The sequence below is a fragment of the Candoia aspera genome, chromosome 3, assembly GCF_035149785.1.
Source record: "Candoia aspera isolate rCanAsp1 chromosome 3, rCanAsp1.hap2, whole genome shotgun sequence".
NCBI lineage: Eukaryota > Metazoa > Chordata > Lepidosauria > Squamata > Boidae > Candoia > Candoia aspera.
This window is the reverse complement of record NC_086155.1, coordinates 42,214,371-42,228,101: the sequence shown is the minus strand read 5'-3', so window position 1 is coordinate 42,228,101 and position 13,731 is coordinate 42,214,371. Positions and strand designations below refer to the sequence as shown.

Here is a 13,731-nt window from a genome sequence, read left to right as displayed (position 1 = left end):
TCATGGCTCATGTGACATTTTTACACAGGTCTGATGTAGTTTAAAGACTTTTATGCAGAATATTATGAACAGAGCTGCAGTCATGCCTCACTCTGCAGGAGGTGGGGAAAGATTAATGCCATGCTGTAAAGATTCTCCTCACTTGCACCCAGAAGGGCAAAACAGTCAAAGGCAAGAGAAGGTTAGGGTTCTGCTTGTATAAATGATAGAACTGCTTACCCCAAGACTGGGAGGGGGCAGGTAAACTCTGCATGGAAGAGATGGAGGCACAGACCCTTGAACTGTACTTAAATGAAAAGATGATAAGCAGACGTTTTCCCTTTAAATTATAGCTAAAAAGACAGATTATATGCATAGTTCAGTTCAAAGAAAACTTGATTGGAATGAACAACTTCACCTAAATTGCCAAGGTTTATGAAAGGAGATGCTTTCTCCACTTGATTCTGGGAAGTTTTCACTGGACCAGGTAATTAGCATTAGCTATAGAGGAGACATTTCAAGAAGCTGTGAAAAGGAAGACATGGGGGAACAGATGGTTTTCTGTTCACCACCCAGTACAGTAGTTTGGTTCAAAATGGATTCCAGTACAGCTGGATGAGATCCCATTATTTTCCAAAGTGAAGCTGGGCATAATAATCAAGACATACGTAAGAATTTCTTTCTCAGGAGGAGCTGCCCCACCACAAATCCTGCTATTGCATATCACATGAGAATTCACTGAATGTAAGCAACCTTAAAACTGGCCGTCACCAAACACTGTGACCAAAGCAAGTTCCTCACAGACTGCAAGGCAGACAAAACCTAAAGGGTGGGCCTATTTTAAGATTGCCTTGATCAGTGTGAGGAAAGTAGAAAAACCCAGGCCAACAAAGAGATAATTTTGCCTCTGTAATTTGACACATAATAGTACTTGTGATTCCTTAAAGCATTTGCCCAAGTTTTTAAAAAAATCTATTAATGTTTCATAATTGCAGACAATTATGAAATAGTAATTGTTTTAATCAGTGTAAAAGCTGAAGATTAAGACTTTAAAGTCATGGTTATTTCTCACCAGGAGCAGAGTAATGCTGTCTCACTCTCTGTTAAATTCAGTTGGATTTGTCTGAAGGTAGTTACCGTGTGTCAAAATGTAAAAAAAAAAAAATCCTTATATTTGTTTTGAAGTTTTCAATGGTGATTATGCTAACAACTGCTTGTATGCTACCTAGATTCTGCAAAGCTGGAAATTTTAGTTGTTGCCATGAAATCCTTTCCAACCATTTGAATAAGTCTAGAAATTAACATTTTATAATAAAAATCAAAATCTGCCAATCTTACATAAAATGCGGCAGAGAATTTGGATGGTGCAGGGAGCCCTGGGGGTGGCCCAGAGGACCTAGCAGACCCGGACTGAGCCTGGAAGTGCTGGGGGAGACAAGGGACGATTGAGCCCTCAAGTGAAGACCTTGGTGGACCAGCGAACCCCTGGGAGTGAGGGGGCTGGGGTCCCTCCTGTGTGAGGAGTGGGTACTCCCTCCCTGGTGTGAGAGGCAGGGAGGGAGCCCAAGAGTGGATGGGTTAAGTGTGTGGGAATCCTCCCTTCCTGAGAGATGGGGAGGAGAAGAGAGTGTGGAGCCCCTGGCCAGCTAGTGAGAGAGGCTGGTGAAGGTGGTAGAGCGGATGTGGTGGGGGGATAGCTAGGTCCCCATGGCGCTTAGAGCGAGAGTTGGAATGCCACCTTGCCACCACCCCATGGTTGTTTGGTGTATGATTAGGAATGTATGTTGGGATGGAGGGAACCCTAACCAGGGTCCCTGGAGGGTTGGGATTGGGGGAAATGGAAACTCTGGGGGATTTAGGGTGGGTTATGTGATTCATGTGGTGGCAGGTCAAGGAGTTGGAGGGCAAGCCATCATTGGGGAAGACACCCCCAGTGTTCAGTACTGGTGGTGTGTTCCAGCCCTCTGCACTCAGGCCTGGGCCCTGAACAGCCGACCCATCGAGGCCCTGGCTTTCACCCCCGTTACATCGACTCATCCCACCTGGTCAGGCAGACAGGGCATGTTACGGACCCTGTCCATGAGGGATTGCCGATTGGCAGGGTCCAGGAAGAGGGCCTTCTCTGCCATAGCACCGACCCTTTGGAACAAGCTACCCCTGGGGGTAAGACAGGCCCCCACTCTCCCGGCCTTTCAGAAGGGAGTAAAAACTTGGTTATGCCACCTGGCCTGTGATGGGAGGGGGGCAGTTATTCATGGGGGTGATTGGCCCCATGAGGGTGCCAAGGTTAAAATCTTCCCATCTGGAATTTTATATTGTATATTGTATATTGTATATTATATATTGTATATTTTATATATGTATTTATATTTTAGGTATTTATATGATACTGTTTTAGTGATTTGCTATTCTTACTTTTTGTAAGCTGCCCAGAGTCCTCATATGCAAGATGGGCGGCAAAGAAATTTAATAAATAAATAAATAAAATAGCTTCATGGAAATGCAATATTCAACTGCCAATAATTAGAACTTGCATGTGGTGCCTTATTACCAAATCTGTTTACATCAAGAAGATTGCACCTTTCATTGATTTGGAGTCTCGATGTCCTATTGTTCTTTTAAAAAGTGGGAAACACTTTTAAAATTATTTTTAAAAATGTAGATTTTTGACTCATATATGATATTTATGTTAAGAAGACCATTTTACTCAGAACAGAAGTTTCCTTGTGTGAACAGGTACAAGTAGGAAGAATGAAAGGACCAACCTTTACAGAACTGCAGAATCCTGCTATGATGAATTATGGTTCCCCAGAAGATTTTGAAATAAAATATTTTCCAATTAAGTATCAAAAGTACTGGGCCACCTTTGGGTTCAAAACCTAAGCAAGTTTAGGCCTTGTTAATATTTAGATGGGAGACCCATAAAGAACACCAGGTCTGCAAAGTAGATAGGGAAGTCCAAAAGCATCCCAGAAGAAAGCAACAGCAAGCTACTTTACTATTGCCAAGAAAATGACATGGTTGGATCCATGAAATCATCATAGTCAAGCTTGACCTGAGACAATTTACTTTTTCCTTTTCTTAATATGTGATTTAGTGTTATATAACACCTCATACTGAGAAATGGTTCTAAGCCAGAACTAAATGTAAAAAAGAGAAAAGCTATTCTTCATGTTGTGGAAAACACACGTTCCCATTTCTTTGTTTTCTTTTATTGCAGCTTTTAGCTATCATAAACATATCTTAATGATTGCTTTTATGTTTTAATATTTTGTAAACCATTTGACATAGACTAACAAACTAAACACTAAGCACGAAACTAAACTATTTAACCATAGTGAAAGAATACACATTGTGGTCACCAGATATCCCAAATATTATCAAACATATTTCACATACAAAGAGGTCCATAGCACCACATTGCAAATATGGTGATAGAATGAAGTCAGTGTTGCCATTTCAAAGCAGCAAGAACTTTTTGTTATTCAGATTAGATTACTTTGAAATGCAATTTTTAAACAAACATATTAGCACAATTACATTTTACTTTACTTTCCTGCCTTTGTCTCACTGAAATTTTAAATTCCCATCAAAATAGTAAAATTGTTGCTTTTAGAATTGGAATATACTTGTCTATTCCACCTCCTTCTGTTGTTGGGCTTGAAGATGCAAATGGTTCTAACAACCTAACTGCTGACAGAAAAAAGTGTTCAGCAGCATGACATCTAACTGGAGGTCTCTCCATTGACTATCAATAGGTTTCTGGGCCTAATTCAAGTGCTGGTTTTAACATTTAAAGCCTGTGTGGCTTGGCACCCATCCGCTTAGTGGATCTTCTCTCCTGACCAGAATTAACCTGTCCTGTGGCTTCTCTGAGTCCACAACCCAAGTGGAATTACACACATGGAGTTCAGAAGCACACCTTCTTGGTGGCAGCCTCGATGCTATGGAGTATTTTACCACCTGCTTCTAAATGTTTACAATACATAATAATACATACATTGTGATTTCCCTAGAGCAAGAAGAAAGGAGTTAAATCACCAAAGAGCAGTACTCTCCAGTTGCTTAATGTAGTACTACTGTTTTCTTTTGTGACATATATGATATTAAACCTTTCTTTACAAGTGTACTTTAATAGTTTCAAGGCCTGATGTAATTGTATACTAAGAAGAAGGTGGCAGCTAATACCTATAGGCCTGTAAAAAGATTACGTGTCAGCTTTTTGCTGTTATTTTTCAGTCTTTGCAAATAAAGTTTCATGTTTACATGAAGATGGAAAATAATGTTCTTTTGATTTCAAACATTATATAGGCTTCCAAATGTCACATGGCTCTTCGTGACAAAATATGCATACACATTCAAGAAAAATGCATCATGCATTGTATGAATGAATTAAATCACATATAATGTACCATCTCAAATTTTCCTTTTTTAAAAAAAAATCCCTCGTGCTTACTATAGATAAGTAATGAGAGAACAGGCCTATCAATTGTGAATTTGAAGATAAAATATACTATGACAATTCAAATCCATCAAAATCTTTGAGAGTATTTTGCCATTAGCTGAGCGAATCTTATCATTACCTTTGCAGAGTTATAGAAAGGATATTAATCAAATTAGCTTTTAGCTAACCATACTTTGCAGGATTTTATTGTAAACCACCCAGAGTCCCTTTTGGGAGATGGGCGGTGATAAATTTGATAAATAAATAAATAAATAAATGATTAATAAATTTCTAGTGAACTCAAATTTCATAAAGGAAGGTCATTAGAATAAAAACTGATTAAAAGTTTAAAAATCAGGTGGAAAACTTATATCCATTATTATTACATTTATGATGTTTAATAATTCTACAGGGTTTCTCCCATGATTTCTGAGTATGATTCATATAATATAAAACATACTATGTTTTCTTTGTCTGACTGGCAAAAAAACTTAGTCTTGGTTGAAAATATCACTCTGGCCAAATCAGAAGCCATTCTAGCCATACAGAGGGAGGCATTTTGGAGCATTACTATAAATTCTTAGAATTATTTTTTGATCAGTTGACTGGGGATAGAATGGCTTAATTGTGGAACAGCCATAAGAAAATGAGCCTGCATGACCTTACTTTCATAGATGTATGCAGGGACAGCATAAAAGGGTTGGCTTGTTATATATAAGATAGCATAATGGTCAAGAGATAAAGGTGGAGACCCATTTCAGACAATAAAATATTATCCTCGTATGGTCCTGTCAGCCTGTACATTAGAATAGCCTGGGAGGGGAGGGTTAACAAACCAGACAAGTAAAGTAGCTGTCTCCTCCAGTTCTGAAGAGCAAGCACAACATTCTTTGTCTCTTTTATAACTGCAAAGAGAAGTGGCTCTATCATTGCCTCTCTTTCACTAGAAAAATGAGTAACTCTCTGTCATGAATGAACAACATCTGACAATTTGATATATACAAATTTTTATCAAACAAGCTAAGAAAACACAGGGAAAATGGGTTGCCAACTCAGTTGTTATTGCAGTTGATTATTGTCTATTCATTATACTGCTTGTGGGCTTTTTGTGGAGAGGGGACATAGTATGAGCTGTTTCATATCTAGCACTTTCAAAAAATCTCTCTCTCTCTCGCTCTCTCTGTCACTTTGTGCTCACTTAGATTTGGAAATGTGGTTCTTTGCTCTGGCTTCTGAAAATTCGTATCTACTATGTTAAATTCAACACAGAAATATATAGTGCAATTTGGATACCCTCATTGCTTGCCCTACAGACAGTACTAAAGAAATTATTCAATATTATCAAGTCATGAGTGATAGCCACTAAAATGCTTAACAGAGTCAGTGAACCCAAGAGTACGGTTTCATGACTGGAACCTTTGCATTTTCTCATTTCCGACAGGAGTGGAATACAGTCAATCTGTTAGAGTCAGTGTTCTGGATTATTTACATGGTACTGGCTCTGCAAGCAAGAGACGCTAGTGGACTGCAAAGGGTATAAATTTCCATTACAATCACTGCTAGGTATTGCTAGGTACAATCTGGTTCCTTTTTTCAGGGGACAGTTTATCAGGATCATAAACACGTTCAGAGCAAGTGCTCTGCAGACAGTAAATATCAAAAAGCTGACACAGCTTGGGATTCAGTGGTTTAGCAAAGCAGGTCTCTGTCTCTAACCCTTCACATCTTGATGGAGAATATGAGCATCACTAACTTGACATGCATATATACATATACATACATACACACACACACACACATTAGAATCCTAAAGACAAGAACTGAACCTTTGAATAATTCTTGGTTAAACTGAATTCAAAAAGAATTTGAGTCCAATGGATTCTTAAACAGTAGCTTTGCAAGGAGATCAGAGGAGCCTTATTTATATTTGTAAATAAAATTAATCAAAATTATAATTTTCATTTTAAAAAGGCTACTTTGGACTTCTTAACTAATAATATCCAAATGTACCACATAAAGTAAAATTTGGTCACCATAAACATTTTTCTCACATTAAATCCAGAAAAAAACCACAACAGAATACAATTCTATGTAAAGGTAGCCTATTGCCAAACATATGGAGAGAAATGAATGGGTGAGACTTCTGTTCAACAAGATGGGCTTTGCTAGCAGAATGGAGCCCAGTTCCACAAACACTATTTTAGTCATAGTGCTTCTGTTCAACTTCCATTCCTGAAAAACAGTCCTATGCCAATGAGAAGGAAAACTCCTCCCCTCCTGGTACATTAACATCTGCCTTCAGCCAGATAAAAGTATATCTCCTGTAGACGATCTCCACATTTGAAATAAATGCTAAGGACACTGTAGAATGTATAGTGTTTTCCCACTGCTGTGAAGCTAAAAAATACAAGCACTTAGGTGTGGAAAAGTAAGAATTACCTGTCTTTCTGACATGACATAGAGGTAATTATGATCTGTGGAAAAGGCCATGTCACGGAGGATATGACTCCCATCCTTGAAAATTGGCACCATTTCATATTGAATACCACCATGAGGAGGCCCATCTGCTCGGATCTAGGATAAAGTCAGACATACTATAGGTTAGTTATTGTCACTGAATTTAAGGGAAAATATAGGCAGATGTGGCTGTACAATACAAACAGAAGCCAAACCTAGTTTCATACACTGCCTGTCAGAACTGAATCTAAACATAGATAACCATGGAATCACTTTTTGAAAATGTGTTATTATATGGTTATAAATGGCCTAGGAACCTTCTGAAAAGCAGCATAAAAATTAAATAAGTAGCCATCTAATTAGACAACACTCTTTAGGAGTTCTGCTGAATGCATGAAAACAAACTGGGGTCACAAAGAAGCCTTTATCTTCCTAAACTCTTGTCCTAATCTCCAAGCATTCAGTATGAAAGACAGCAGGACCCAACTTGAGTACCATTTCCCATGCAGGCCAAGTTCTAATAAATCAGGGGCCAGATTGTGAGGATAGCTCACTTTCAGATCTTCTGCTGAATACACAGAAACTGGGGAGAGAGTCACAGTGCACACCTTGAATGCACACTTCAGTCAGTATGAACTCTTTAGTATGTTTCTGTCACCTTCTAAAATTTCAGGCAGCATTCTCCAAAGCATGAAAGTAACAAGAATCTCATATTTCAGCATGTCTGTGTATGTGTATGTGTATATGTATATTCATTCATTCAAATATATAGGTATATAGTTACATAAGACTTGAACCAGTTGTACACAATATAAACAAGTGTCACAGCAGTTCTCATACCCAAGTTGGCAATATAACTGAAGTTTAAGAATAATAATAGCTAGAAACTTAAATAATGACAAGCTAGCAGAAATTTCTATTTCATTTTTTTAACAAAACAAAAACCTTGCTCTCCCTAGGATGCCAGATGGATGTCTGGGGTGGTCATTTATAATAACATAAAAAAGGGAAAAAAATCATGAAAAAGAGGACCATCAGGTTTACACAAATGACAGGTATTAATATTAACATTTTTACACATTTATTTTTCATATAAAGTATCTTCTGTAAAGTAGGATATGTGACCAGTGAAGGGTTTCATTTATTATCAGGCCCTATCAGCAATCTATAAAGGCTTGGACTACTTCCAGCTTTTGAGACTTCTAGCCATAATAAAAATAAAAGATGACAGCACTCGAAAATAAAATAAAGAACAAGAGTACCCCCAACATAAGTGAAACATATGTTTAGTGTTGTTGTTGTTGTTTTTGCTTGCTTTTAGGGAAAAAAACAAACAAACAGATGTTTAAATTTGATGCACCCTTTGGGAATGAGTCCTAGATCAAATTACTTGATACCTTTCATTCTGAATAGTTCTGCTTGTTATGACATTTTTATCATCAATAATATTATCATTTGAATTTTCTGCCTTAGATAACAAAGTCAAAATATCTGATTTAGCATCTATAATTTTTGTTTTAATGTAATTGCATTTTTATCCACATCTCCACTTCACTCACTCCTAAAATTTGCTCTTTGAAGGAAAGAAAACTCAAATTTCAGCAGATAAACTACTGAGAAGACCATTTGGATGCTTTATTATGAAAGTCTTCTATTCTGTTCATATTGGCGATACTTTAGGTTTGATCATGCAAATCTCACTCACAAGAGAAAAACTCTGTAGTTGTGACCCACCCCACTGCTTCAGCACCCTCTGGCTCTCTTTTCAAATGTTAATAATTGATGGCCTTGGGGAAGAGATGAGGAGAAACAAACACTTTACACTGCATTTTCTCTAACGGGAATTACATATTTGAGTGTTAATTTATTACAAACAGATGCTTATATAACACCAAATTGCAAATATTGTAACATCAGTTTAGGGAGTCCAAGTTCTAGGAAGCCATCTGATGGCTCAGTGGTATTCACTGACAGGGATTCTCTTACTTGCTGGGCAGAACATCATTATGCAGGAAAGCTTCAAAGCATATGGATGCACTACCATGCTAGTAAGATGGAAGTGGAAACTAAGCCATTGCTCATGAAGGGCTGTTCTTCACAAAGAATCTGTCGGCTTCAATCTCATGCCTGGTTGTTACTCATCATCCCATCTTGCTGCTCAATGATTTGGTTTCTGATAGTTGTGTTAAGGCTGACATATGAAAAGGAAATTTTAGTGTAGGCTGAAACTCCAGAAAAGGAATTACTTATTTTAAACTCTATTTTCATTGTCAAAAACAAATACAAAAGAATAGAAATGTACAAGAAGGAAAACCAGAACATTAACAGAACGAATTTCCTGTCTTAAATGAATAGAAATAATACATGTACTATTCTATTAAAAATGCTGCTTACATCCAAAAAGAGATAAACGGTTTCATGGTGCTTGACAGGCAAAGCAAGCTTAAAGTCATTTGAAAAGGCTCATATCACTATTCCTTGAGTCATTTATAAAAAATAATAAAGGCGGGGTAATAAATAAATAATAAATAAATAAAATTCCACTTTACTATTTGTAGGCAAGCAGACAACTCTGTCCCTAAGCCTAAGTCTTTCAGCAGTCCCTTTCTCCACCTATCATTAAACCAGCTGTTTAAAACTGTTGCCAAGACAACAGCCTCCAATGTCCTTCCATTAAAATGTCTGATTGTAATTTAATTAATCCTCATAGGCCAGCAGGCAATGTGTTGCTAGGTCTGGCATGGTGGCATTTCTTGATTAGAAGACATGATTAATTTGAAGTTTCTGTATTGTCTTCTCCTTTTCAGAAATAGATAATCTACAGTTCCCTATAAAATAGGAAATACTCTTCCTTTTCAACTGAGAAAAAATGCTCTAAGTCAACTATAATGCTGTATCCCCCACTCAAAACTAGAGACTCTCTATAGTATTATGCCAGCAATGTCAGCTAATCTTTTCTGAGAAGGTGCTGTTTTTAAAATGCTACTCTATTATCTAGATCTTATCTGCACATTATTTCAAAAAGAGGTCTTAGATGCATTTCAATGGAAAGCTGCTTTATAGTTTGACTAGCTTGAATGACACTCTCTGGCAGGTACTTCCATGCATCAGACTCTTTCTTTATGTAAATTCACTTTAGAGACTTTCACATCGAAACAGATTTAAAATGCTTGACTTTATAACTGCTTTCCACACACCAAAATGCCTACCTGCAAAAGAATATCTAGATTAAGGTGTGTGTATGTGTACATATTACATACGTATGTATGCATATATTTATTGGTTTGTTGCCCAAGAAATTCAAGATAGCATTTAAATGTGAAGAATGCCACATAAAGAAATAGAGTGCAATGGCTAAGCAAAGATTTGAACTTGGCTCAAGTGATTTAGTTTATAAAACACTGATACAGCTTTAACATTATGAATAATGCATAAACATAAACTTTTTTTTTATAAATTTCAATAAATAATGCATAAATATTGGGAGAGAAAGATGCATAAATAATCATGTTTATATATTTGCATAAATAATAATGTGTAGGGAATAATAATAAATAATATTTTCAAGGAATAATGTATACATATTTGTGGAGAAACAATGTGTAAATGTAACCTATGTGATTAAAAAAAATTAACACCTTCTGTTTAAATCACCCATTACTATTGTCAATGGACATGCTTCCTTCCACTTTACATAACTAGAAATCCTTTTGATGCACAAAATCCTCAGTTAGGAGCAAGGTTGAGAAGAGTATTATATTATTTATCAAATTCTTTTCCATTTACCCACCACCCTAAATCATAGAATGGATCCAGCAGCACATTTTTTTATGTAGGGGGAAAAAAAATCTTGCTGTTTCCAAGGTCTTTCTCATCTGTTTTTGACTTGCTGAATAAAAAATCAGCAAGGCACACATTTGCTGGATATGGACATGTCTTCCAGTATAGGATGGAATACTATATAGGTAGGGATGGGGGGGGGGGATGGTTTACCCTGGGTTTTTTTTCCAGCTGTGCTCAACTTTCAGACATATGTACTTTCAGGATTTTGCAAAAGGTTTGCAAGTAAAAAAATGAGCACAAAACTTTATACTAAAGAAGGTGTGAATTAAAATGTGTATATTAGGGAAAGGTGCATAAGGAATTGCATAAGGAGAAACATTTTCAATAAGCCTGAATATTAAGAAAAAAATGCATGCAAAATGCATTTATTTTAAGACATATCTATCAAAATGCATGCAGATATTTTTTGGGTGTAATTTTTATTGAAAATGGAAACAAAATAAAAACTTTTGGCTAAAAACACTTGTCAGAAAGTTGACAGATTTCTCTATATCCATTTATAAGTCATCAAATATTGGCAGTTCAATGTATAACTAAGAATTTAAGAGCACAAAAACTGCTTTGCAAGATCAATTATATATATAATTGATCTGATGTATGTATGTTGAGAGTCTGATGTATGTACTCCGTTCGTTACTTCTTGTTCCCGATCTTTAAGGGAAATGCAGCATCACTGTCCACAAGCATCTGCATTCTAACTGAGGATGTTGGCAGCTGCAATTCAGCAGCATATTTAATATTTTCTCTTGACCTTGAAATGGGAAAGGGTAAATATGCAAAATAGGAAGTAGATCTGACTGGCCCCAGAAAAAAATGGGGGGAAAAATAGCAGTATATTTGATCATAGATGTAAGATGATGACTGTGCAAGGAGAGATAATGCTTTAAATTATGTGAGATAATGAGTGCCATTATAACATTTTAATGTGTCTACTTAAAAATTTGTATTCCAAAAAAGCAATCCCTTAACCATTTATTGGTTAAGCTAAACCCACTTATTCAGTGATCTGCCAGAATTCTGGACAAGATTTATGAGAAAAGGCATGAATTCTTCCAATGGAAACCCACAGAATTGTTTATGCTATAAAGAATGGAAGGCTCCACTCAAATTCAGCTGTGATGCTAAAGAGTCTCCTGGGATGGAAAGAGTTTGTTTCCTGAATCAGTGCTCATGTGTGTTTGCAAATACAGTTTGAAAAGAACCTAACAACATAATCTGCAAATCCAAATATCAATCCCAGCTCAAAGCATTTAAGGCCAGAACAACATTTGCACATGATCAAGCAAAATGCATTCCAGAAATTTCAGTGCTTCAGAGGAGATTTGTCTGGCTAATACCCCTACAGTGCAGACTGCAGGCATAAACTCAACATTATTTTAAAAGATTAGCAGAACACCACATTGTGTCGAGTCTATGTTACAGAGTAGCACCCCTGGTGATAGTATCTGATCTATTCAATATGCTAATGCAATATTGAAGCTTCTACTTGCCTGTTATACTGAGTCTTTTATTCAGCATTTTACTCAATGGCACAACTGTCATTATAACTAAGCTACAATTGGCATGCAACTCCTTCTAGTTTTTCTTTGTAGGCTCTCATTAAAGGGTGTTAACAATTATTTGTGGGTACTTTCCATGATTAAATTACCTAACTTTTTACATTATGAATTTTTCAGTGAGACAGGATCTCATGACTAAGTGTTTGATGTCAGGAGAAAAAAAAAAGCTAAATAAGTGCCTGCCCCAAGCTTCATATCTTAAAAAGTAGCATTTATTCTATAGAAGCAGCTACTTGTCACACATTCAGAAGTACAAAGAAAAAAAGATGGTCTTTTACTTATAAGGATCCCTTATTGCAGCCTACACCTCCAACCTCACCAGTTCTTGGCAACTTTAGCCCACTGAATATTTATGAAAGGATAATGGACAATAACTATGCTAAAAGACCAACTGAATCAGAGGAAAGTAATTTTTCTTTCTTGAGCTGTGGGAATGTCTGGATTTTACGTCATATTTGGGATACTCCTGTAAAAAGGTTGTCATATTCATGAAATAGCTTTACTGGGAGAGGGGGGTGGCCTAGCTAATAACAAAATATCCATTTACCAAAAGCAATATGACAAGGCCTGCCACCTTTAGCTTCTTAGAATGCTCCTTGCCATCTCAATGTTGTCTTTTTTCTGGGCATGTGAGCAGACATTTAAACAAAGCACTCAGTGCACATAATTTTACCCTAATTTATTTTACTTCCCAACAGGGTAGAATGATCAAGGGTGCACTTCAAGATTGATGAGAAGAATATTCTCATCTGTGGACTCAGATTTGCTCTTTTTGTTCACATCTTTTGCTTTTGTGTGTTCTCTGTGATTTTCCCATCCTCCCTTCAAGCCTTTTTAAAATATTCACTTGTTTTCCACTCCCACATTAAAATGACTAGATATAAATCAAGGTTTTCCTTATAGCTAGTTACAGGACACTAATCTTAATACAAATTATCATACTGGTTGTCACAATAGACCCCAAATCCACAATAAAACCTGAACTGTATCTATTATTTTGTGAGATCACCTACATGGCCTATGTTGGAGGGGTGTATGTGGCAACACATATTCTGATAAACATGACAATAGTGGCAGGTCCTTTGTAGCATGCTACTTTCCCATGTGGTTATTTCAAAAACCCTAAAAAATAAAACAAAACAGAAAAATAATCCAGAGAGGCCTACATTTAACCCTGTTGAGACATAGGGACTATTCAAAATGAACAGCTGAAAGGCGAACAACATAGATTGCTTCCAGACATTTGAGAGCCAAGCCAATCAGAGAATTCCTTAACTCCTCTTTATCAGTATAAGTAATAATTAAGGCAGGCTTACCAGAGTTATTCTATTGGTACATCATGTTGGTTCAGCACCCCTACTTAACTGTAACTTGCTTGGGTTGTTCATGGGACTTAGTGAAGTACGCTATGACCAGATGTGATCATATACATCCGGCAATGGTATTGAC

The 13,731-nt window shown here is 36.7% G+C and overlaps 1 protein-coding gene across 1 annotated transcript in view; it reads right to left on the bottom strand.

The window, feature by feature from the left end:
• PLXNA2 (plexin A2) overlaps nt 1–13,731 on the bottom strand; it is a 483,155-nt gene that overhangs the window by 309,425 nt on the left and 159,999 nt on the right. The window contains exon 3 of the mRNA XM_063297455.1: nt 6,863–6,997. Within this exon, the coding sequence (XP_063153525.1) occupies nt 6,863–6,997 (135 nt within the window). The remainder of the gene's footprint in view (nt 1–6,862; nt 6,998–13,731) is intronic.